The sequence below is a fragment of the Schistocerca cancellata genome, chromosome 12 (genome assembly GCF_023864275.1).
Source record: "Schistocerca cancellata isolate TAMUIC-IGC-003103 chromosome 12, iqSchCanc2.1, whole genome shotgun sequence".
In the NCBI taxonomy this organism is placed as follows: Eukaryota; Metazoa; Arthropoda; class Insecta; order Orthoptera; family Acrididae; genus Schistocerca; species Schistocerca cancellata.
In genome coordinates this window covers 133166055-133193405 of record NC_064637.1, presented here as the reverse complement: position 1 = coordinate 133193405, position 27351 = coordinate 133166055, and the positions used below count along the sequence as shown (strand labels likewise).

At 44.7% G+C, this 27351-nt stretch overlaps 1 protein-coding gene across 1 annotated transcript in view; it reads right to left on the bottom strand.

Moving 5' to 3' along the window:
- The window catches only part of LOC126109630 (corticotropin-releasing factor-binding protein), a 1121590-nt gene that overhangs the window by 273234 nt on the left and 821005 nt on the right, over positions 1 to 27351 (bottom strand). Inside the window, exon 3 of the mRNA XM_049914676.1 lies at positions 7295 to 7418. Within this exon, the coding sequence (XP_049770633.1) occupies positions 7295 to 7418 (124 nt within the window). The remainder of the gene's footprint in view (positions 1 to 7294; positions 7419 to 27351) is intronic.

Below are 27351 nucleotides of genomic sequence, written 5' to 3'. Positions count from 1 at the left end.
TTCGTGCGCCACCCTGTACCACTAAATAATACTGTAGGAGTTATTGTATTCTCTTTGCAAAATGTGACACCAGACACTCGATTATGGCTAAAAATGGCTCTGAGCACTATGGGACTTAACTTTTGAGGTCATCAGTCCTCTAGAACGTAGAACACCTTAAACCTAATTAACCTGAGGACATCACACACGTCCATGCCCGAGGCAGGATTCGAAACTGCGACCGTAGCGGTTGCGCGGTTCCAGACTGTAGCGCCTAGAACCGGCCGGTACTCGATTATGGAGCTCGGGCTTCGTTCCGTTGTTAAGTCGGTCTGCCTTCCGTTACAATGAACGTGCTCTTTTACCTTGGATCAAAAAAAGACGGAAAGTGGCCTCTCGTGTGTCTCGTGCTGAATTCCTTTACATGTGTAATATGGGGAGAAAATCGTGCCTTTTTACAAGTATTTCTTCTGCTGTTTATCGGAATAGTGAAGTAAGCTGATATGCCGTTTGGTTACCTGAAAAAATGTGTGTATTACATGCCTCGTAATTTTTATGTAATTTACGTAATTATAAAATACATTTTAATTACCGATCGTGGACGCTGAATAGAATACGAAAAGAACCAGAAGTTCAGAGTTAAAAAAAGGTTTGAAACAGATGTAGAATTGGCGTGCGCAGCGAACGAAACGAACAACAACTCGGTACTGAACTAACTGTGAGCAGTCGGCAGTGTAACTGCGACGAGTGGCCACGTGAAAAAGGACGAGTCCGGCCGAGGAAGACCGAGACCGAAACAGACGGGAACGGGACCGAGGTTGGAACGAGACCGGCCGACGTGCCGTTCGGGAACGAGACCGACCGTTTCCCGTTCCCGGGAACTATAAGCAGAAAACCGCGACCGAAGTGAACTATGAAAGACCCTTCCTTAGAATTCGTTCCTCGCTCCTTCCGTTCATCTCGTTCTTTTGGACCCGTTAGTTTGCGAACGCCCCAGCGGTAATTTCCATCTACAAGGACGTGCCAATACGCATAATATGGGTGACGTAAAATCCGCAGGCACGTCAACCAGCATCACCTTATTCTCCAAAGGCGATTTGTGTGTGTTGCGGGTAGACGGGATCGTTTATCGTAGGGCGGTATTTTTTTTTCGGGGACATGTGTACTGTGGGTCCTATTACCAGTACTGTCACTGGCGAACGCTATGAGAGAACTTTGCACCGATCAACAGCGCAGGGGTGTAGGTTGGATCATTTTTGTGCCAGATGGTGCTTCTCTGCCCATTGCACAACCAGTGAAACGGCAACTACAGTGGCAACTACAGAGCTAATTTCCATCAACAAGGACGTGCCAATACGCATAATATGGGTGACGTAAAATCCGCAGGCACATCAACCGGCATCACCTTATTCTCCAAAGGTGGTTTGTGTGTGTTGCGGGTAGACGGGATCGTTTATCGTAGGGCGGTATTTTTTCGGGGATATGAGTATTATGGGTCCTATTACCAGTACTGTCGCTGGCGAACGCTATGAGAGAATTTTGCACCGATCGACAGCGCAGGGGTGTAGGTTGGATCATTTTTGTGCCAGATGGTGCTTCTCTGCCCATTGCACAGCCAGTGAAACGGCAACTACAGTGGCATTTGGGAAATGATAGAATTACCAGCCGTAATTTCTCTACAGCCTGGCCGTCCAGATCACCTGATATTAATCCGTGTCACTTCTGATTGTAGGGTTATCTGATTCCGTGTGCAGTGCTCTAGTTACGAGCGTAGCTGAACTAAAGCAAGCATCGCGCATTGCATTCTGAACGTGACACCGCAGACACTGCAATCTGTTGTGGAATATGCTGTTTCTAGATTTCAACTTGGGGCAGGAAACGGTGGACAGCATACTGAACATGTCTTGTCCCAGTCTCACGACAGTTATCAACCGATGTCATTTTGCTTTTTATGCGGATTTTTCGCCTCATGACAGTTAAAAACCGAATTTTGCCACCCGACTGGAACAGGAAAGGGAGGTAATGACAGTGGCACGTAAAGTGCCCTCCGCCACACACCGTTGGGTGGCTTCCGGAGTATAAATGTAGATGTGGTACGACCTTGCCGTGGTGGATGGGCTTCCATAATTAACAGTGCCAGAACTGTATGGTGCTGAACTTGGCAGTCGTTTCGCCCTGCGTCAGCAATACACTGTTCAATTTTCATGTCGTCCTGAGGAGTGGTTTTCTTTCTACAGTATTTTGAGACCGGAAACCAGCGCGGTTTTAGGAAACAGCGGTCATGCGAGACACAGCTGGCCCTCTTTGTGCATGATAGAGGCTCTAGATACCGGCTCCCAGGTTGATGCCATATTTCTCGACTTTCGAAGGGCGTTCGACTCAGTTCCGCACTGTCGCTTGCTCCAAAAAGTGCGCGCTTACGGTCTATCCGATGACATATGCGGTTGGACAGAAAGTTTTCTAACAGACAGGGAGCAGTAATTCATCCTAAATGGGAAGACTTCAACAGAAACAAGCGTAACTTCAGGTGTGCGCCAGGGCAGCGTAATAGGTCCTCTGCTTTTTACGATTTACATAAACGATCTGGTTGATAGTATTGACAGCGGCATTAGACTGTTTGCCGATGATGCTGTAGTCTACAGGAAAGTAGTATCACACGAAAGTTGTGAACAAATCAATGAGGATTTGCAGAAAATAAATGCGTGGTGTAATGTCTGGCAGTTATCTCTCAATATTAGTAAGTGTAACCTACTGCGTATAACAAGGCGAAAATCCTCATTAATGTACGAGTACATAATAAATGTCCAGTCTTTGGAAGCGGTAACATCCGTCAAGTATTTGGGTGCGACTGTTCGAAATGATCTCAACTGGAATGATCAGATCACGCAAGTAACGGGTAAGGCTAACTCTAGATTGCGGCTTATTGGTAGAACGCTGAAGTGATGCAATCCTTCAACAAAAGAAATAGCTTACAATATGTTAGTTCGTCCAGTATTAGAGTATTGTTCGTCTGTATGGGACCCTTACCAGTTGGGTCTGAATCAAGAGATTTTGAAGGTCCAAAGAAGAGCGGCAACATTCGTGACTGGTACATTTAGCCATCGCGACACCGTTACAAATCTCATAGAAAGTTTGAAGTGGGACACACTTGCAGATAGACGGCGCGCTAAACGGAAGGGGCTGCTCACTAAATTCCGAAAACTGATCTTCACCGAGGACGTTGAGCATATACAGGGTGCGTCAAAAAAATGTACACACACTTTGAACTGTCAGAGACAATTTATTTCCCGTTCTACAAGGTTAAATACGAGGGCAGTTCAATAAGTAGTGCAACACATTTTTTTTCTCGGCCAATTTTGGTTGAAAAAACCGGAAATTTCTTGTGGAATATTTTCAAACATTCCCGCTTCGTCTCGTATAGTTTCATTGACTTCCGACAGGTGGCAGCGCTGTACGGAGCTGTTAAAATGGCGTCTGTAACGGATGTGCTTTGCAAACAACGGGCAGTGATCGAATTTCTTTTGGCGGAAAACCAGGGCATCTCAGATATTCATAGGCGCTTGCAGAATGTCTACGGTGATCTGGCAGTGGACAAAAGCACGGTGAGTCATTGGGCAAAGCGTGTGTCATCGTCGCCGCAAGGTCAAGCAAGACTGTCTGATCTCCAGCGTGCGGGCCGGCCGTGCACAGCTGTGACTCCTGCAATGGCGGAGCGTGCGAACACACTCGTTCGAGATGATCGACGGATCACCATCAAACAACTCAGTGCTCAACTTGACATCTCTGTTGGAAGTGCTGTCACAATTGTTCACCAGTTGGGATATTCAAACGGCAATCAATGGAGTGGCGCCACACCCACTCCCCTACCAAGAAAAATTTTAAAGCCATACCCTCAGCCGGTAAAGTCATGGTTACAGTCTTCTGGGATGCTGAAGGGGTTATTCTGTTCGATGTCCTTCCCCATGATCAAACGATCAACTCTGAAGTGTATTGTGCTACTCTTCAAATTGAAGAAACGACTTCAGCGCGTTCGTAGGCACAAAAATCTGAACGAACTTCTCCTTCTTCATGACAACGCAAGACCTCACACAAGTCTTTGCACCCGGCAGGAGCTCACAAAACTTCAGTAGACTGTTCTTCCTCATGCACCCTACAGCCCCGATCTCGCACCGTCGGATTTCCATATGTTTGGCCCAATGAAGGACGCAATCCGTGGGAGGCACTACGCGGATGATGAAGTTATTGATGCAGTACGACGTTGGCTCCGACATCGACCAGTGGAATCAAACCGTGCAGGCATACAGGCCCTCATTTCAAGGTGGCGTAAGGCCGTAGCATTGAATGGAGATTACGTTGAAAAATAGTGTTGTGTAGCTAAAAGATTGGGGAATAACCTGGTGTATTTCAATGTTGAATAAAACAACCCCTGTTTCAGAAAAAAAAATGTGTTGCATTACTTATTGAACTGCCCTCGTATCTGTGAGAAAGAAATGTTATGTTTCTTCAACAGGTGGCAGCAGTGGAAAGGAAGTAACTGCAACATGGCGGACGTGCGTTTGAGCTTTGAAGCGCGGAAGCAGATAATTAAGTGGTACTGGAAGTCTAAGAATGTAGCTGCGGTTCGAAGACAGTGGAGAATTGAGTATGGTACAGAACCACCTTCAAGGTTAACAATTACACGTCTACGAGACAAATTCGAAATTCGTGGAACAGTGTGTGATGTGCATAAAGGTCGATCAGGGCGACCTCGTACAGCTACAAGTGATGATTCCACAACTGCGGTCTTGGAACTGTTTCAGCGTTCGCCTCAAAAATCTTCAAGGCAAGCGGCACGTGAGAGTAATGTAAATGCTATTAGTGTGCTACGCATTCTGAAGAAAGGCAAGTTTCGTGTGTACATTCCAAGGCTGGTGCAACAGCTAAGTGACGACGATCCAGATCGAAGGTTAGAATTTTGTGAATGGGTTCAGGAGATGATGAGACGTGAACTGGGATTTATGGTTAGCATAATTTGGTCGGATGAAGCCCAATTCAAACTCAATGGAACTGTCAATAGGCACAATTGTGTGTACTGGGCTGAAGATAATCCTCACATTACAGTTGAAAAGGCTGTGAATTTGCCTCGTGTAAATGTGTGGTGTGGTTTGTCTGCAAGGGGACTCATTGGGCCTTACCGCTTTGAAGGTACTGTTACTGGAGAAACGTACCTAACAATGCTTGCTCACTCCATATTCCCTGCCATTCGTGCATTATACGGTAATGATGAGTTTTATTTCCAACAAGATGGCGCCCTGCCGCACTACCATTGGGACATACGAGCATACCTGGATCACAATGTGCCAGGCCAGTGGATAGGATGCAGGGGACCAATCGAGTTTCCTTCACGCTCTCCAGACCTCACGCCGCTGGATTTCTTCTTATGGGGCACAGTAAAAGATGAGGTGTACAAACGTAAACCACGTAACCTGGACACACTTTGGAATGAGATTCAGGCGGTGTGTGCAGAAATTTCATTGGACACTTTGGTACGATGTACGGAATCAGTGGTCACTCGTAGTCAGAAATGTATTGATGCTGAAAGCCACCAGTTTGAACATTAATCACATTTGCAAAGTACATTTATTTTTCCAATTGGACTTTAAGCTTTCCATTTCCAGAAGTTTAACGTTGTAGAACGGGAAATAAATTTTCTATGACGCTTCAAAGTGTGTATACATTTGTTTGACGCACCCTGTATTATTACCACCAACTTTCAAATCGCGCAATGATCACCATTCAAAGATATGGCAAATTAGAGCTCGTACTGAGGCGTTCAGACAGTCGTTTTTTCCTCGCGCGATCCGTGAGTGGAACACGGGGCTGTTGGGGGGGGGGGGGGGGGGGAATATGACTTCGGCGCGAATTGTGCCCTCCGCCACACACCGCTTGGTGGCTAGCGGAGTAGATATGTAGACATGGAGACATGGAGATATGTAGAACTTTAACCCTTTCGTGGGCAAAATTATTGAGCAGTTTTTTTAATGAATGTAGAGCAGATAGTAGTTAACAGATAGGTACATTTATCATACAGAATATCAAATTTGCTCCAACTGTGAAAGTGAGGTCACACAACAAGGTGGGAAGTATTATTCCCACTGCCCTTCCTTGGAGTTAAATGACAAAAACAACTTTTACAATATATGTCATATTTATTTGATAAATTTACTTCTCTTGTTACAATGATTGTTCACAATTACTTGCCATGAAATTTTCTGAAACATGGGTCTATGCAAAGTGGTATTTGACAATATGTACAAACACAGCGAGTGCTCTTTTCCGCAGCTTTGGTACTACAATGGCGGCACGCCCAGTAGGTTTCTCCTAAAATGGGTTGATGCTCCCCTACAGCAACATGACGAAAGTCTTGAGGTACTTTACCCCTTTTTGCCAGAAAGACAGGTTTTTGTGCACGCCTTTTTGGGATGAGAAGCCAGCGATCAATTGTCTGGCTAGATGCATCTTGTATGTGAGCTGATCATGCTGTCCACTTTCTCTTTTACTTATTTTCCACAGGATAAAACTGTTCACTGCAGCAACGTCCACCAGGAAATAAAATATTCAGTGCCACCATTTTACAGAACGTCTGCCAATAGCATACCTTCCTTGTAATTGATCAAACTCATCGACACCACCCATTAGTTTGTTGTATTCTGCCACAACTTCAGGACAAGAAATCTCTGTACTAGTACCATCCTTGTTTTTCTTTTTCACTGTGCCTGTTTCTCATGCGTCATGAATTGAGGACAGGGAAGTGACTCCTTTTGTTTCAAACTGGAATTCTCCTCGTTCCAATTTTACGTTTTCCTTCATAAATTTGGTAAATCAAAAGTATTTACCTGATACTATAGCTTTGAGGAAAAAAATCACAAAATGTCACGCAGACAGCACTGAAAGGCTGCTCTACAGAGCAACACTTAGCTATACAATGCCTCTGCGTGAAGGTACAGCAAAAACGGCGGGAACTTACGATTGGAAGTAGTACGCTATACTGTTCACTAGGTAGTAGCACCATACAGAGGTGGGACCTGTGAATCCCACGGGACTAAAAGCGAGTTCATTGTAGTGGGAAGCATGTTTCCCATGGCTCACGAAAGGGTTAGTAATGGACACCCTGTACCTCCAGTAGATTAGTGATGGCAGACAGCAGTTTAACGACACGTACGGTGCCCTGTTGTCTCGAACTGGTATTGGAGTGGTGGAGCTTGCAGCGGCGAATGAGCAACGTGCAGAAAGTAAGCGCGCAGGTTAACGTGAAGCATGGTACGGCGCCGCCTACCTTTGATGATGTGATAGGGGGAGCGCTTGTCCCTGGTGAGGCTCGCGGGGGAATCCCCGTCCGGGCCGCCATTGGCTGACGGCAGCGCCGACACCAGCGCCGCCAGGCTCCCCGTGGGCGTCGGCTGAAACATAGAGAGAAAAATCAGTCCGTGCCTCAGTGGAGAATATTACACAGAATGAGTCGCTAAAATGAGTTCGTTACAACATGTATTCGGCTGAAATTTCTGGAAAGCTTCTGACACCGTACTACACTAGTGGCTTGCAGTCAAATTGCGAGATTATGGAATATCGTGTCAGTTACGAGACTAAATTCGTGATTTTCTTTCAGAGAGGCGACTGTTCGTAGTAACTGATGGAAAATCATAGACTAATACAGAAGTTATTTTTGGCATTCCCGAAGGCTATATTGTAGGATCCAAGGTAATATTATAGGCCTGTAAACGATTTAGGACAAAATCTGAGCAGCCATCTTAGGTTCTTTGCAGCTGATGTTGTCGCTTATCGCCTAGTAAAGTTATCAGAAGATTAAAAACCAATTTCAAAACGATTTAGAAAAGATGTCTGTACTGATGTGAAGGGAGTGAGACAGGGTTGTAGCCTCTCCCCAATGTTATTCAATCTATATATTGAGCAAGCAGTGAAGGAAACAGAAGAAAAATTCCGAGTAGGTATTAAAATCCATGGAGAAGAAATAAAAACTTAGATGTTCGCTGATGACATTGTAATTCTGTTAGAGACAGCAAAGGACTTGGAAGAGCAGTTGAACGGAATGGATAGTGTCTTGAAAGGAGGATATAAGATGAACATCAACAAAAGCAAAACGAGGATAATGGAATGAAGTCGAATTAAATAGGGTGATGCTGTGGGTATTAGATTAAGAAATGAAACACTTAAAGTAGTAAATGAGTTTTACTATTTTGGAGCAAAATAACTGATGATGGTCGAATTAGAGAGGATATAAAATGTAGACTGGCAATGGCAAGGAAAGCATTTCTGAAGAAGAGAAATTTGGTAACATCGATTATAGATTTAAGTGTCAGGAAGTCGTTTCTGAAAGTATTTGTATGGAGTGTAGCCATGTACGGAAGTGAAACATGGACGATAAATATTTTGAACAAGAAGAGAATAGAAGCTTTCGAAATGTGGTGCTACAGAAGAATGCTGAAGATTAGGTGGGTAGATCACATAACTAATGAGGAAGTAATTAATAGGTTTGGGGAGAAGAGAAGTTTGGGGCGCAACTTGACTAGAAGAAGGGATCGGTTGGTAGGACATGTTCTGAGGCATCAAGGGATCACCAATTTAGTACTGGAAGGCAGCGTGGATGGTAAAAATCGTAGAGGGAGACCAAGAGATGAATACACTAAGCAGATTCAGAAGGATGTAGGTTGCAGTAGGTACTGGGAGATGAAGAAGCTTGCACATGACAGAGTAGCATGGAGAGCTGCATCAAATGTCTCAGGACTGAAGACCACAACAACAACATCTGTACTGTACGAAAGTTGGCAGTTGACCCTAAATAACGAAAAGTCTGACGTTGGTTGGTTGAAATAGGGGAGGGGACCAAACAGCGAGGTCATCGGTTCCATCGGATTAAGGAAGGATGAGGGAGGACATTGGCCGTGCACTTTCAAAGGAACCATTCCAGCATTTGCCTGAAGTGATTTAGCGAAATCAGGATGGCCAGACTTGGGTTTGAACCGTCGTCCTCCCGAATGCGAGTCCAGTGTGCTAACCACTACGCCACCTCGCTCGGTAAAGGTGTTGGGTCATCCACATGACTGCTAAAGGGAATCCGTCAAACTTTAGTTAACACGATTAGTCAGTCAGATCTAAAGGCTGTAAATTCAACTAAATGCCTAGGGACTAAAGAACAACTTAAACTGGAAAGAACACACAGAAATGTTCTCGGGAAAGCGAGCCAAAGAGAGCGATTTATTGGCAGAACACTTAAAAGATGCAACAGATCTACTGAAGAGACTGCCTACATTACGTTTGTCCGTCCTCTTTTGGAGTACTGCTGTGCGGTTTGGGAAGGCTACCATATAAGGTTAAGACCGGGCGAGGTGGCACAATGTTTAGCGCAGTGGACTCGCATGCGGGAGGACGATGGTTCAAACCTGCGTCCGGCCATCCTCATTTAGGTTTTTCGTGATTTCCCTAAATCGCTTCAGGCAAATGCCGGGATCCTTTGAAAGGGCATGGCCGACTTCGCTCCCCGTCTTCCCCCAATCAGATGGGACCAATGACCTCGCTGGTTGGTCCCTTACCCCAAATCAACCAACCTTATAGGATTAATTGAGTACATCAAGGAAGTTCAACGGAGAGCAGCATGTTTTTTTGCTATCGAGAAACATGAGAGAGGGTGTCACTGACATTATACAGGATTAGGGTGGAGAATCGTTAAAACAAAGGCATTTTTTCGTAGTGGTGGGACCTTCTCACGAAATTCCAATCACTAAATTTCTCCTCGGAATGCGAAAATATTTTGTTGACGCTGACCTACAGAAGGAGGAACTATCATCGTGATAAAATACGGGAAATCAGAGCTCCCGCGGAAAGATACAAATGGTTCAAATGGCTCTGAGCACTATGGGACTTAACTTCTTTGGTCATCAGTGCCCTAGAACTTAGAACTACTTAAACCTAACTAACCTAGGGCATCGCAGACATCCATGCCCGAGGCAGGATTCGAACCTGCGACCGTAGCGGTCGGGCGGTTCCAGACTATAGCGCCTAGAACCGCTCGGCCACTTCGGCGGCGGAAAGATACAGGTGTTCGTTTTTCCGTGCGCTGTACGAGAATTGTTGTGAAGGTGGTTCGATGAACCGTCTACCAGGCACTTACGAGATAGAGTGATACGTAACGTAGTCCGAGGTCAGTGTTAGGCTGAAAGGTGATAATGTGGTTGCGAGTCGACGAAGCCAACGAATGTGAATAGTAAATGCAGCCTGTGGTAACAGACTGAACTGTAGCGTAGTCCGATTTTTACGTTGGCGCAGTATTTAATCGGTTGTTATACAACAACACCGATTGATTGGCATGCACGTCCAGCTATTGGGATAGTGTTACTGAGGAGGCAGTGGACTACGAGTCGGGCACTTGTTTTTTGTAATATTCAACTGTCTTCAGAGTCAGTCTGTAATATCGATGCTTTCACATGCGCGTTGAATTAGACTATAGTTTCTTAGGCGCGTCAGTGGCGCTGGATTCATTTCTCCTTGTAGATCGTCAAAATACATCATTACAATGCGTAGTTTAATATTATACAGCCGGCCGGTGTGGCCGTGCGGTTCTGGGCGCTTCAGTCTGGAAGCGCGTGACCGCTACGGTCGCAGGTTCGAATCCTGCCTCGGGCATGGATGTGTGTGATGTCCTAAGGTTGGTTAGGTTTAAGTAGTTCTAAGTTCTCGGGGACTGATGACCACAGATGTTAAGTCCCATAGTGCTCAGAGCCATTTAATATTATACATTGGCAAATAAATGACTCTTGGCCTCTTTCGTTACTCATGTCAGTGTTGTATGTGACGAGATGTGGCGGTGTGAAAATACGACATCTCAGCTCCGAATTGCAAGTGTGATGAACATCACTCGTTTCCGGGCTTCTTCGAACTAGTTGATTTTGCAAAATTACGAAGCATCCCTCTAATGAACGTGTAGAGGAGATGCCCTTAATAAAGCAAAGCTCCAGAGAAATTTGTATCTGACATGAAGACGAACATTATTGTTATCCACTAAAATGCTGCTTATAAAGCCAGTCAGTCATGTTTCGTTCAACAACTGGAAGCAAACGGCACTATACTATTTCGAGCGAAAAAATGAGAGTCGCTTGTGCAGTCGATGAATGCTGTGACACATTTATATAGAACAATGATAGTGGTAAGTATCAGTGAAATACTGTTTCCGTAATTTTGTACCTCTCTTCAGAACCATCGCGCAATGTTCAGCACACTGGACTCGCATTCGGGAGGACGACGGTTCAATTCCGTCTCGGGCAATCCTGATTTAGGTTTTCCGTGATTTCCCTAAATCGCTTCAGGCAAATGCCGGGATGGTTCCTTTGAACGGGCACGGCCTATTTCCTTCCCCATCCTTCCCTCACCCGAGCTTGCGCTCCCGTCTCTAATGACCTCGTTGTCGACAGGACGTTAAACACTAATATCCTCCTCCTCAGAACCATCAAGGCCAGTTAGAAACAAAAATTAAAAAAAATAATAAAAAAACGATTGTAATCCATGTAGCAAAATCTCATCTCGAAAAGTGGGACAGAATGATTTTCAGTGTTACAGCCAGAAAGTCTTCTTACCATCTGCAGAAAATAACTCATTGCTTTTGTTGGATTCTTGGCCTGGACATAACGACACCTCTGACTATAGGGAGGGTGAAGAAAAGACTGTTAATATAACTGAGAGTCCACCCGAAAGTAATAGTGCGATTCAGCCTCTCGATAAAAAAGTTTTTTCAACAGTGAAAACAATTTTTCAGAAAATTATCGGACAATATAGTTTGCGATAGGTCATTCTCATAATCAGGTTTATAAGCAGAACAGTATTACAAGGGCAGTTCAATAAGTAATGCAACACATTTTTTTTTCTAAAACAGGGGTTCTTTTATTCAGCATTGAAATACACCAGGTTATTCCCCAATCTTTTAGCTACACAACACTATTTTTCAACGTAATCTCCATTCAATGCTACGGCCTTACGCCACCTTGAAATGAGGGCCTGTATGCCTGCACGGTACCATTCCACTGGTCGATGTCGGAGCCAACGTCGTACTGCATCAATAACTTCTTCATCATCCGCGTAGTGCCTCCCACGGATTGCGTCCTTCATTGGGCCAAACATATGGAAATCCAACGGTGCGAGATCGGGGCTGTAGGGTGCATGAGGAAGAACAATCCACTGAAGTTTTGTGAGCTCCTCTCGGGTGCGAAGACTTGTGTGAGGGCTTGCGTTGTCATGAAGAAGGAGAAGTTTGTTCAGATTTTTGTGAACAATTGTGACAGCACTACCAACAGAGATGTCAAGTTGAGCATTGAGTTGTTTGATGGTGATCCGTCGATCATCTCGAACGAGTGTGTTCGCACGCTCCGCCATTGCGGAGTCACAGCTGTGCACGGCCGGCCCGCACGCGGGAGATCAGACAGTCTTGCTTGACCTTGCGGCGATGATGACACACGCTTTGCCCAACGACTCACCGTGCTTTTGTCCACTGCCAGATCACCGTAGACATTCTGCAAGCGCCTATGAATATCTGAGATGCCCTGGTTTTCCGCCAAAAGAAACTCGATCACTGCCCATTGTTTGCAACGCACATCCGTTACAGACGCCATTTTAACAGCTCCATACAGCGCTGCCACCTGTCGGAAGTCAGTGAAACTATACGAGACGAAGCGGGAATGTTTGAAAATATTCCACAAGAAATTTCCGGTTTTTTCAACCAAAATTGGCCGAGAAAAAAAATGTGTTGCATTACTTATTGAACTGCCCTCGTACTATACTTCAACAATTTCTGCATTGTCAGTCTGCATCATAGCATTTTACGAATTTGATGAAGCACGATATCCAGAACAATGGCCACGACCATTCAAGTTCCATCTAAATAAAACCAGTAATCACTGTGAAGTGCCTGAATCCGTTAATTTTTCTTTTCTCAGGTGTGCCTGGTGTAAGGAAAAGGTTTGTTTTAGTCATGCAATATGGGTATTGCATTTTTGTGACGATTACAGGCAATAAATATGGAACTCTTTCATTGTTAGTCAAATATACATTATTACGAAATTATCATAAGCACCGTGCTACAGGAATTGCTATAAAATATTTATCGCCAACGAATTTAAATCCCGACGATGGAGGTCGCCTTTATACTTTGATTTTCTTTCCACTGTTAGCTACATGTGTAAAAATATCATCTACAAAAGTGCAACTGTCTGTATGAACTGTAAGTTATTCAAAAAAAATTAGTGATTTGGGACATTTACAGTATGGTTTAAGTGCTTAAAATCTGAATGTGTGCGCTTTACACGTAACGCTACGCGGTGCTACGTTCTCTTGTTACGGCTGCGTCTGCTTATTCGCCGATTCGGCGTTAGACAGTAAGGGCTGCACAAACCGCTGTTATAAGCTGCTCTATCTGTGTCGAAAATGAGTAACTTTAACATTAAAAACAAATACTTGCACTTACCTTAGCAGCTAAAATTCTGACAGTGCATTGCTTTCGTTGCATTATTCCGTTGTGAGGATAGGTTTCGACATGCCGGGTTGGACCAATCCCTTGTTATCTCTGTTGGTCCATCATGGCCAGGGGACATCGGTTGGTAAGTACACACATCAAAACTGTTTTGCATGATCTCGGTTCTGAGAGTTCCGGAAGCCGTACAGAAAATTGGAATAGAGAACAACATTAACATCTATTTCCCCCTTTTTATTGCTCATGAAAACCAAACATTGCATATTGTACCACCATACAGCGAGACCTTCAGAGCTGGTGGTCCAGATTGCTGTTCACACCAATACCTCTAATACCCAGTAGCACGTCCTCTTGCATTGATGCGTGCCTGTATTCGACGTGGCGTACTTCCACAACTTTAACAAGGCACTGTCGATCCAGATTGTCCCACTCCTCAACGGCGATATAGATCCCTCAGAGTGGTTGGTGGGTCACGTCGTCCACAAAGAGCCCTTTTCAATCTATCCTAGGCATGTTGTTCATGTATGGAGAACGTGCTGGCCACTCTAGTCGAGCGATGTTGTTATTCTGAAGGAATTCATTCACAAGATGTGCACGATGGGGGCGCGAATTGTCGTCCATGAAGACGAATGCCTCGCCAATATGCTGCCGATAGGTTTGCACTATCGGTCGGAGGATGGCATTCACGTATCGTACAGCCGTTACGGCGCCTTCCATGACCACCAGCGGCGTACGTCGGCATGACATAATGCCACCCCAAAACAGCAGGGAACCTCCACCTTGCTGCACTCGCAGGACAGTGTGTCTAAGGCGTTTACCCTGACCGGGTTGCCTCCAAAAACGTCTCCGACGATTGTCTGGTTGAAGGGATATGCGACACTCATCGGTGAAGAGAACGTGATGCCAGTTCTGAGCGGTCCATTCGGCATGTTGTTGGGCCCATCCGTACCGCGCTACATGGTGTCGTGGTTGCAAAGACGGACCTCGCCATGGACGTCGGGAGTGAAGTTCGCATCATGCAGACTACCTGCACACAGTTTGAGTAGTAACACGACGTGCAATGGCTGCACGAAAAGCATTATTCAACATGGTGGCGTTGCTGTTAGGGTTCCTCCGCGCCACATTCCGTAGTTAGCGGTCATCCACTGCTGTAGCAGCCCTTGGGCGGCCTGAGCGAGGCATCTCATCGACAGTTACTGTCTCTATCTGTATCTCCTCCATGTCCGCACAACATCGCTTTGGTTCACTCCGAGACGCCTGTCGCTTCTCTTGTTGAGAGCCCTTCCTGGCACAAAGTAACAATGCGGATGCGATCGAACCGCGGTATTGATCGTCTAGACGTGGTTGAACTACAGACAACACGAGCCGAGTACCTCCTTCCTGGTGGATTGACTGGAACTGATCGGCTGTCGGACCCCCTCCGTCTAATAGGCGCTGCTCATGCATGGTTGTTTACATCTTTGGGCGGGTTTAGTGACATCTATGAACAGTCAAAGGGGCTGTGTCCGTGACACAACATCCAAACTCAAGGTCTGCCTTCAAGGAATTCTGGGAACTGGGGTGATGCAAAACTTTTTTTGATGTGTGTAATATTCAATGTCAATAAAATTCACCAACAGCTGTATACTTTAGGACATTTTATTTTATCCTGAAAGCAACCAGTTTCGGCATTTCATTTTGCCATCTTCAGGGCCCATACGCTTCTATCCAAATAAACGAACTTGTCGTATAGCGCCAAAAATTATTGGACGTAGTGAATTCCAGTCGTTATACAGGTGCTTCATACAAAGACGTGACAGTTGCTGTCACGAAGACGTTGTTGTCACGTCTTAGTATGAAGCAACTGTATAACGATTGGAATTCATGATATCCAGTCATTTATGGCGCTGTAAGACAAGTTATTTTATTTGGCTAGAAGGGTATGGGGCCTCAAGATAGCAAAATGAAATGTCGAAAGTGGTTGCTTTCAGAATAAAATAAAATATCTTAAAGTGTATGGCGCTTCAGTCCAGAACCGCGCTGCTGCTACATTCGCAGGTTAGAATTCTGCTTGGGAATAGATGTGTGTGATGTCCTTAGGTTGGTTAAGTTTAAGCAGTTCTAAGTTCTAGAGGACTGATCACCTCAGATGTTAAGTCACATAGTGCTTAGAGCCATCTGAACCACTTTTGAAGTGTACGGCTGTTGGTGAATTTTATTGACACTGAAAATTCCCTTGTTAGTCCAGCTACAAACTGAGCGGTCACTCAAGCCTCAGGAGGGGCAACATATGCCCTGGTCTCTTCCCTGCTAGCAGCGCACGCGACCTTGATGTGCGTCTGTACTACGTAGAAATCCAGAACGTGGTCTGCAGTTGCCCGGAGTGTTCCACGGAAACACGATTACAGCAAGATGTTTCTCATGTAGTGATGCAGTTACGTCACACTCCGCCATGTTACACGCTAGAGTGCTCTAGCGGCATACGGTTGCAACTTCCGTCAGGGAAGCGAGAAGTCGATGGAGTAATATGCATGACATGGAATACCCTATCCGATATTAAGAGCAGAATAAAAAAAATTCGTAGGCATTACTTTTCAGCAGGCCCGCATTAATTAGAAAAAAGGGTGCTGTGTGTTTCAAGATTACTAATACGTTGCGAGAATATAAGCCAGCGGCGGGCAGGAATCCTGCACATGTGCGGTGCACTTGCACGCGTGCAGTTAACAGGTGTTCCGCGTGTACACAGGGGCAAGCTGGCCACCCGCTTATCTCCCATTGCCACCATACCTTGTCCTCCCTCCTTCCTCTGTAATGCGTTTTGTTTCCTAGCTTGCTTTATTGAGTACATGAATAAGGTTAGTAGGAGTGATTGAAAGAAATCATGGTTTGAAAGAGTACCTATTACCTACGATACGTTTTATTTAATTATCACAGGTGGAGTTTACGATACGTTTAATATCTGCAACAAAATTTCTACATACAGACAAACACAAACAGTTACGTAAATTTTCATCACTGATGTTTGCTCTTAACCGAGACTTATTAATTCAGCAAATGGTTTCCCAGCTCTCGCTATATTAAGCGCAGTCTTATAACTTGCACATACCGCTGGGCTATAATTGTTGTCGTCCTGAAAACTTGAAAACAGTGCTCCATAAAATGTTAAATCAGTTAGATGAGAGACATGACGAGAGAAAGTCGCAGATCTCTCGTGACAACAGCAACTACGACAGATTCAAATGGCTCTGAGCACTATGGAACTTAACTGCTGTGGTCATCAGTCCTCTAGAACTTAGAACTACTTAAACCTAACTAACCTAAGGACATCACACACATCCATGCTCGAGGCAGGATTCGAACCTGCGACCGTAGCGGTCGTGCGGTTCCAGTCTGTAGCGCCTAGAACCGCTCGGCCACTCCGGCCGGCCAACTACGACAGATTCATCTGGTATCGTCAGATCGCTCTTCTTAAGCTCAGTCAATTCCCCATCCGCTCAGAATCCGACAATAAATTGTACTCGTTCTTGCGAAATTTATTATAATGGCCTTCAATACTAATCTTCCGTTGACCAGCGAGAATACTGCCACATATTAAACATTTCGAATTTTCACGTTTTTGCACAAAGAAAAAATGGTTCTCCCATTACTTTTTAAAAGATAGCAAATCTCCACTTCTCCGTTTCTTGAAATACAACGTTCACTACATAGTGCTCGCTTCGCATCAACGTCCGCAGCTTAGCCTGGCACTACACTGCCGCAACCTGCCGGCTGTCGCCACAGCCCCGGTCGACGCCTGCACGCGAGCAGCACACGTGCAGCGCTGTGCGCTCGTGAGCCGCGTGCAACGTTTGCCCGCCCCTGGTATAAGCCTTGTCTCCTATTGTATACATCAACGTCCACGGCTGTGTGCAAGTTTAGAGCCTGTGACGAAATGACAGTGGAAATTTGAATGTGAACAATCCTCCAGGCGGGGAATGCTAATGTTTGTAATGTGCGGCGTGCCCATTCATGAAATATTCACGATTCTCGTCTCACTTCCGGTTCTCCGACCAGCCTGTCGCTTGACCCATAGCGAATCAGCACGTTGTTTATTCATTACAGCGGTAGGATCTATAGCAAAGCGCCGTCATATTCAGCCTGCTTTTACGCCATCGTTTCTGAACACTTCATTTCAAACGGTCATATATGTGGCTGAAATGTGTTTCGTAACAGGAGGAACTGTATGTGGCTAAGTGGTCCAGTACCAGAGCACCCTACACACAGATCCGTGGGCATATCCTAGGCAGTCCTCGGATTTGTCACCTCTGGAAGCGTCTGTGAATGTGAAAAATACCGATCTGTAGTGTTGCTCGGCGTCCACATTAAAAGCTGTAGGCCACCCTGTAACTGACTGGGCAGTTCCACTCACAGATAAGAGGAAGGCAATGGCATAATTACTTCTAATACCGACATGCTTAGTAAACTACTGTAGAGTATATATATATATATATATATATATATATATATATATATATGAAAGGGAAGCATTGGTTGGGAAGGGAATGAGACAGGGTTGTAGCTTATCTCCAATGTTATTCAATCTGTATATTGAGCAAGCAGTAAAGGAAACAAAAGAAAAATTCGGAGTAGGTATTAAAATCCATGGAGAAGAAATAAAAACTTTAAGGTCCGCCGATGACATTGTAATTCTGTCAGAGACAGCAAAGGACCTAGAAGAGCAGTTGAACGGAATGGACAGTGTCTTGAAAGAAGGATATAAGATAAACATCAACAAAAACAAAACGAGGATAATGGAATGTAATCGAATGAAGTCGGGTGATGCTGAGGGAATGAGATTAGGAAATGAGACACTTAAAGTAGTAAAGGAGTTTTTCTATTTGGGGAGCAAAATAACTGATGATGGTCGAATTAGAGAGGATATAAAATGCAGACTGGCAATGGCAAGAAAAGCGTTTCTGAAGTAGAGAAATTTGTTAACATCGAGTATAGATTAAAGTGTCAGGAAGTCGTTTCTGAAAGTATTTGTATGGAGTGTAGCCATGTATGGAAGTGAAACGTGGACGATAAATAGTTTGGACAGGAAGAGAATAGAAGCTTTCGAAATGTGGTGCTACAGAAGAATGCTGAAGATTAGATGGGTAGATCACATAACTAATGAGGAGGTATTGAATAGAATTGTGGAGAAGAGGAGTTTGTGGCACAACTTCACTAGAAGAAGGGATCGGTTGGTAGGACATGTTCTGAGGCATCAAGGGATCACAAATTTAGTATTGGAGGGCAGCGTGGAGGGTAAAAATCTTAGAGGGAGATCAAAAGATGAATACACTAAGCAGATTGAGAAGGATGTAGGCTGCAGTACGTACTGGGAGATGAGGCAGCTGGCACAGGATAGAGTAGCATGGAGAGCTGCATCAAACCAGTCTCAGGACTGAAGACCACAACAACAACATATATATCCTCCTCATTACTCATGGCATTTCGTCGATTCCTGTAAGAGTTAGAGCCTGGTGTGCATCTGCAATGAAGTCATTGGCCATCTCTCATTCATTGATTAGTAATGAGGATGATATGAAAGGATCACTATATCTGTAATGTGTGGATAAGTTGAGAATCGGGGTCTGATGGAGGCCTCCTACAGTAATCCGTGCAGTTGCAATGATCACTCTGTCTGGATGGCTCAGGGGTCAGTGCATCTGCCTAGTAAGCAGGAGACCTCGGTTCGAATCCTGGTCTAATACAAATTTTCAACTTTCCCCTTTGATTTCAATAAATGCTGCTTGGAGCCAGTGTCTGTGATTTCTTTGAGCGTTACTTTAACAGAAACTAGACATGTCAAGGCAAAACCCCAGCACCACCATCCTTCTTGCCAGAGATTAAATGATAGCCCATGCATCACTGTTTACATCGGTCGAATAGGCCTGTAGGGCTAGCTGAAATTCATACAAATTATGAAATTGCATGTACATACTGAGTATGTACATGTATGTATGGAAACGTGTATGTATCTGCAGGGTGACAATTGCTGAATTATATGAAACAAAATCGTCGTAACTTCCGAACGATTTGCGTTAGGACATTCAAACAGCATGGTTGGCCGCGGGAAATGATGGGAACTAATATGCGCATTATGGTTGGTTTAGGGACAAAGCTCCCTTTCATTTGGATGGGTTCGTCAATAAGAAAAACTGGCGCATTTGAGGGACTTACAATCCGCACCCTCAATGGGTGACTGTGTGGTGTGCAGTGTCCAGTCACGGAATAATCTGTGTCATACTTCTTGACGGCATGGTGACTACCAAACTGTACGTAAAGGTTTTGGAAGATGATTTCGTCCCCGTTATCCAAGGTGACCCTGATATCGACAAGTTGTGGTTCATGCAAGACGGAGCTCTACCCCATCGAACCAGGAGTGTGTTTGATGTCCTGGAGGAGCACTTTGGGGACCGCATCCTGGCTCTGAGGTATCCAGAGGCCAATGGCATGGGCCTCGACTGGCCGCCATGTCCTCCGGATCTGAACTCATGTGACTCCTCTTAGTGGTGCCGTATTAAAGACGAGGTGTACAGCAATAACATCAAACCATTACTGAGTTGAGAACAGCCGTTCAGGAGGTCACCAACAGCTTCGATGTTCCGACACTTCAGCGTGTCTTCCAGAATTTCGCTACTTGTCTGCGCCACATCATCGCCAATGGTGGCATGCGTATCGAACTTGTCATAACCACAAAACCGAATATCTGTAGAGACGTTTACATGTACACTACTGGCCATTGAAATTGCTACACCAAGGAGAAATGCAGATGACAAACGGGTATTCATTGGACAAATATATTACACTAGAACTGACATGTGATTACATTTTCACGCAGTTTGGGTGCATACATCCTGAGAAATCAGTACCCAGAACAACCACCTCTGGCCGTAATAACGGCCTTGATACGCCTGGGCATTGAGTCAAACAGGGCTTGGATGGCGTCTACAGGTACAGCTGCCCATGCAGGTTGAACACGATACCACTGTTCATCAAGAGTAGTGGCTGGTGTATTGTGACGAGCCAGTTGATCGGCCACCATGGACCAGACGTTTTCAGTTGGTGAGAGATCTGGAGAATGTGCTGTCCAGCGCAGCAGTCGAACATTTTCTGTATCCAGGCCCGTACAGGACTTTGCAACATGCGGTAGTGCATAATCCTGCTGAAATGAAAGGTTTCGCAGGGGTCGAATGAAGGGTAGAGCCACAGGTCGTAACACATCTGAAATGTAACGTCCACTGTTCAAAGTGCCGTCAATGCGAACAAGAGGTGAAAGAGACGTGTAACCAACGGCACCCCATACCGTCATGCCGGGTGATACGCTAGTATGGCGATGACGAATACACGCTTCCAATGTGCGTTCATCGCGATGTCGCTAAACACGGATGCGACAATCCTGATGCTGTAAACAGAACTTGGATTCATCCGAAAAAATGTTTTGCCATTCGTACACCCAGGTTCGTCGTCGAGTACACCATCGCAGGCGTTCCTGTCTGTGATGCAGCGTCAAGGGTAACCGCAGCCACGGTCTCCGAGCTGATAGTCCTTGTTGTCGAACTGTTCGTGCAGATGGTTGTTGTCTTGCAAACGTCCCCATCTGTTGACTCAGGGATCGAGTCGTGGGTGCACGATCCGTTACAGCCATGCGGATAAGATGCCGCTATCGGGTGGAGAAATGTAGGGTCCCCCTGAATAGGTCAGGCGTGCACTACACGCCGGAAGCGGCTACAAGTATAGCCGAGTACGTGTGGAGTGCACATGGGGGTTTTTTAGGTTAGAGAATCCCCTCCCTAGGCCCGACAAGACGCCTCCTGAGACGCGGCAAGGTAGGAGTAGGCAAAATGCAACAGGGAATAACAATATTAATGTGCTAATAGTAAACTGCAGGAGCGTCTATAGAAAGATCCCAGAACTGCTCTCATTAATAAACGGTCACAACGCCCATATAGTACTAGGGACAGAAAGTTGGCTGAAACCAGACGTAAACAGTAATGAAATCCTAAACTCAGATTGGAATGTGTACCGCAGAGACAGGCTGGACAGTGAATGGGGAGGCGTGTTTATAGCGATAAGAAGTGCAATAGTATCGAAGGAAATTGACGGAGATCCGAAATGTGAAATGATTTGGGTGAAGGTCACGGTTAAAGCAGGCTCAGACATGGTAATTGGATGTCTCTATAGGCCCCCTGGCTCAGCAGCTGTTGTGGCTGAGCACCTGAAGGATAATTTGGAAAATATTTCGAGTAGATTTCCCCACCATGTTATAGTTCTGGGTGGAGATTTTAATTTGCCGGATATAGACTGGGGGCCTGAAACGTTCATAACGGGTGGCAGGGACAAAGAATCCAGTGAAATTTTTTAAAGTGCTTTATCTGAAAACTACCTTGAGCAGTTAAACAGAGAACCGACTCGTGGCGATAACATATTAGACCTTCTGGTGACAAACAGACAAAGTTAACGCAGAACAGGGAATCAGCGATCATAAAGCGGTTACGACATCGATGATTTCAGCCGTAAATAGGAATATTAAAAAGGGTAGGAAGATTTTTATGTTTAGAAAAAGTGACAAAAAGCAGATTTCAGAGTATCTGTTGGCTCAACACAAAAGTTTTGTCTCAAGTACAGATAGTGTTGAGGATCAGTGGACAAAGTTCAAAACCGTCGTACATTATGCGTTAGATGAGTATGTGCCAATCAAAATCGTAAGAGATGGAAAAGAGCCACCGTGGTACAACAACCGAGTTAGAAAACTGCTGCGAAAGCAAAGGGAACTTCACAGCAAACATAAACATAGCCAAAGCCTTGCAGACAAACAAAAATTACGCGAAGCGAAATGTAGTGTGAGGAGGGCTATGTGAGAGGCGTTCAATGAATTCGAAAGTAAAGTTCTATGTACTGAGTTGGCAGAAAATCCTAAGAAATTTTGGTCTTATGTCAAAGCGGTAGGTGGATCAAAACAAAATGTCCAGACACTCTGTGACCAAAATGGTACTGAAACAGAGGATGACAGACTAAAGACCGAAATACTAAATGTCTTTTTCCAAAGTTGTTTCACAGAGGAAGACTGCACTGTAGTTCCTTATCTAGATTGTCGCACAGATGACAAAATGGTAGATATCGAAATAGACGACAGAGGGATAGAGAAACAATTAAAATCGCTCAAAAGAGGAAAGGCCTCTGGACCTGATGGGATACCAGTTCAATTTTACACAGAGTACGCGAATGAACTTGCCCCCCTTCTTGCAGCAGTGTACCGTAGGTCTCTAGAAGAGCGTAGCGTTCCAAAGGATTGGAAAAGGGCACAGGTCATCCCCGTTTTCAAGAAGGGACGTCGAACAGATGTGCAGAACTATAGACCTATATCTCTAACGCCAATCAGTTGTAGAATTTTTGAACACGTATTGTGTTCGAGTATAATGACTTTTCTGGAGACTAGAAATCTACTCTGTAGGAATCAGCAAGGGTTTCGAAAAAGACGGTCATGTGAAACCCAGCTCGCGCTATTCGTCCACGAGATTCAGAGGGCCATAGACACGGGTTCCCAGGTAGATGCCGTGTTTCTTGACTTCCGCAAGGCGTTCGATACAGTTCCCCACAGTCGTTTAATGAACAAAGTAAGAGCATATGGACTATCAGACCAATTGTGTGATTGGATTGAGGAGTTCCTAGATAACAGGACGCAGCATGTCATTCTCAATGGAGAGAAGTCTTCCGAAGTAAGAGTGATTTCAGGTGTGCCGCAGGGGAGTGTCATAGGACCGTTGCTATTCACAATATACATAAATGACCTGGTGGATGACATCGGAAGTTCACTGAGGCTTTTTGCAGATGATGCTGTGGTGTATCGAGAGGTTGTAACAATGGAAAATTGTACTGAAATGCAGGAGGATCTGCAGCGAATTGACGCATGGTGCAGGGAATGGCAATTGAATCTCAATGTAGACGAGTGTAATGTGCTGCGAATACACAGAAAGATAGATCCCTTATCATTGAGCTACAAAATAGCAGGTCAGCAACTGGAAGCAGTTAATACCATAAATTATCTGGGAGTACGCATTAGGAGTGATTTAAAATGGAATGATCATATAATGTTGATCGTCGGTAAAGCAGATGGCAGACTGAGATTCATTGGAAGAATCCTAAGGAAATGCAATCCGAAAACAAAGGAAGTAGGTTACAGTACGCTTGTTCGCCCACTGCTTGAATACTGCTCAGCAGTGTGGGATCCGTACCAGATAGGGTTGATAGAAGATATAGAGAAGATCCAACGGAGAGCAGCGCGCTTCGTTACAGGACCATTTAGTAATCGCGAAAGCGTTACGGAGATGATAGATAAACTCCAGTGGAAGACTCTGCAGCAGAGACGCTCAGTAGCTCGGTACGGGCTTTTGTCAAAGTTTCGAGAACATACCTTCACCGAAGAGTCAAGCAGTATATTGCTCCCTCCTACGTATATCTCGCGAAGAGACCATGAGGATAAAATCAGAGAGATTAGAGCCCACACAGAGGCATACCGACAATCCTTCTTTCCACGAACAATACGAGACTGGAATAGAAGTGAGAACCGATAGAAGTGCTCTAGGTACGCTCCGCCACACACCGTCAGGTGGCTTGCGGGGTATGGATGTAGATCTCGACTGCTAGTTATACGAGGCCGTTGGGATCCAGCAGTTTTGTATTACCCTCCTGAACCCACCGATTCTATATTCTGCGAACAGTTATTGGATCTCGACCAACGCGAGCGGCAATATCGCGATTCGATAAACCGCAATCGCGATAGGCTACAATCCGACCTTTATCAATGTCGGAAACGTGATGGTACGCATTTCTCCTCCTTACACGAGGCATCACAACAACGTATCACCAGGCAACGCCTGTCAACTGCTGTTTGTGTATGAGAAATCAGTTGGAAACTTTCCTCATGTGAGCACGTTGTAGGTGTCGCCACCGGCGCCAACCTCGTATGAATGCTCTCAAAATCTAATCATTTGCATATCACAGAATCTTCTTCCTGTCGGTTAAATTTCGCTCCTGCAGCACGTCATCTTCGTGGTGTAGCAATTTTAATGGCGAGGAGTGTAATTACTCCGACTTTACAACGATACGTCTAGAGCCAGAAGACCAGCTGTGAAGCATATGCTATTAGAATCTTCCATTACCCTTGTTTTAATGTTTTTGATTGTCATCTTTCTTTGTATAACCTCCTTATAGTATACTCTTAACAAGACAGTAACGTAGACGCTGTGCGTTGTACGGATGTGGTGAGAAGACAGACGAAGGTGTCAAGAGGACAGGAAGCGGGCGTGTGTCCGCAGAGTAGCGGATAGCGATGGCGGCTGCGCGGCCTGTTTTACGAGCAGTTCGGCGGACGGAGGGGCGACGAAACGATTCACCTCCCGCCCCCCTCCTCCTCCTCCACCCCCTGTCTAACCGGGAGCCGCTATCAGCCGTCGCAGGCACCAAGGAGCGGGGATGGAGTGGTCAGCTAAAGTCTTTTGTCTCTAAGGGAGCGACAGCTTCCAGCCTGCTGGAGGCCATTCACATCCGCTGCTGGAGAAGCAATCGGCAGGGCTCCCCATCGGTCAGCCACCTCACTTTCGGCCTTGTAGTCAAGATACTTGACCGAGGTGGGGCTGTCAGTGTAACAAAACATTTTAGAAGACATACAAGCTGGCTAGGCAGTATTGCTCTGTTACTTGTTTATCTCCATCCTGTCTTCAAATTTGGCCTTGGTTGCAGAAACCAGAGGGAAATTTCGTGGCAGACTAGGAAAAATTTCAAAATTATAAACAGGGAAACCCAAGCAAGTGTAAGTAACTAGGAGGGCTATTCGGAAAGTAAGGAATGATTGGTCGCGAAATGGAAACCACAGTGAAAAATACGATGAATCTCTTTTACGGATCTGTTGGACAATGTCTCTACTATGCCTGTAGACAGCATGACGTAGCTCTTCTCAATTCTGAGAGTGGAGTGAGTGTGCGATGATGCCGTGAACAACAGTGTCTCCTGCCAGGGATTGGTGCCTGCCGAGAGATTTCGCCTGATTTCATGCAACACCGCAATACATAACTGTCATGCATTTCCTTCTCGGCCACACATTGCAGGGGCAGTGAAGGCCCTCCTGCAGCGTTTTCAATGGAAAGTGTTTGATCCCCCACCACACATCCCAGTCTTGGTTCAAAAATGGTTCAAATGGCTCTGAGCACTATGCAACTTAACTTCTGAGGTCATGAGTTGCCTAGAACTTAGAACTAATTAAACCTAACTAACCTAAGGACATCACACACATCAATTCCCGAGAATTCCCGAGGCAGGATTCGAACCTGCGACTGTAGCGGTCGCTCGGTTCCAGACTGTAGCGCCTAGAACCGCACAGCCTCTCTGGCCGGCTCCCAGTCTTGGCTCCAAATGGTTTTCTTCTCTGCTCAGACAAACCTCTGAAGACAGCATTGTGGCACAGACAACAGACTGCAGTCCAGCGTAGAAAATTGTCAGAAATCACAGGAGGCTGCCTTCTATGGCGAGGGTAATGGAAAGTTGGTACAACGCTACAACAGATGATTAAGTCAGAGCGGCGACTATGTATGGAAGTAGCTAGAAGGTGCAGCTAACTGTTGAAAATAAAACATTTTTGATAACCACTGTGGTTTCTGTTTCGTGACAGATCGTTCCTTACTTTCCGAATAGCACCTGTATTTGAATATCAAACTTAGATGTTGTCACACATTGAACAGCATTCGCTAATGATTGATGAGAATTATGACATTCATTTGTAAATAAGTGAGCCACAGTGCAGCTCTTGTCTTTTGTTATCAGTCCGGGTATAGTCTTCTTGCTCACAACAGCTTAGGATTTAAGCACCATTGTACTATTATTGTAGAAGTATAATAATAATAATAATAATAATAATAATAAACGCATACATTGATTACCAAAAAGCCTTTGATAGTGTACCCCACTCATGGTTATTACAGATATTGGAAATATACAAAGTAGATCCTAAATTGATACAGTTTCTAAACATAGTAATGAAAAACTGGAAAACCACACTTAATATCCAAACAAATTCAGATAACATCACATCACAGCCAATACAGATTAAGCGTGGAATATACCAAGGAGACTCATTAAGTCCTTTCTGGTTCTGTCTTGCTCTGAACCCACTATCCAACATGCTAAATAATACAAATTATGGATACAATATTACTGGAACATACCCACACAAAATCACACATTTGCTATACATGGATGATCTAAAACTACTGGCAGCAACCAATCAACAACTCAACCAACTACTAAAGATAACAGAAGTATTCAGCAATGATATAAATATGGCTTTTGGAACAGACAAATGTAAGAAAAATAGCATAGTCAAGGGAAAACACACTAAACAAGAAGATTACATATTGAATAACCACAGTGACTCCATAGAAGCGATAGAAAAAACAGATGCCTATAAATATCTAGGATACAGACAAAAATAGGAATAGATAATACAAATATTAAAGAAGAACTAAAAGAAAAATATAGACAAAGACTAACAAAAATACTGAAAACAGAATTGACAGCAAGAAACAAGACAAAAGCTATAAATACTTATGCTATACCAGTATTGACCTACTCATTTGGAATAGTGAAATGGAGTGACACAGACCTAGAAGCACTCAATACACTTACACGATCACAATGCCACAAATATAGAATACATCACATACATTCAGCAACAGAAAGATTCACATTAAGCAGAAAGGAAGGTGGAAGGGGATTTATAGATATAAAAAACCTACATTATGGATAGGTAGACAATTTAAGAAAATTCTTTCTAGAACGAGCAGAAACTAGCAAAATACACA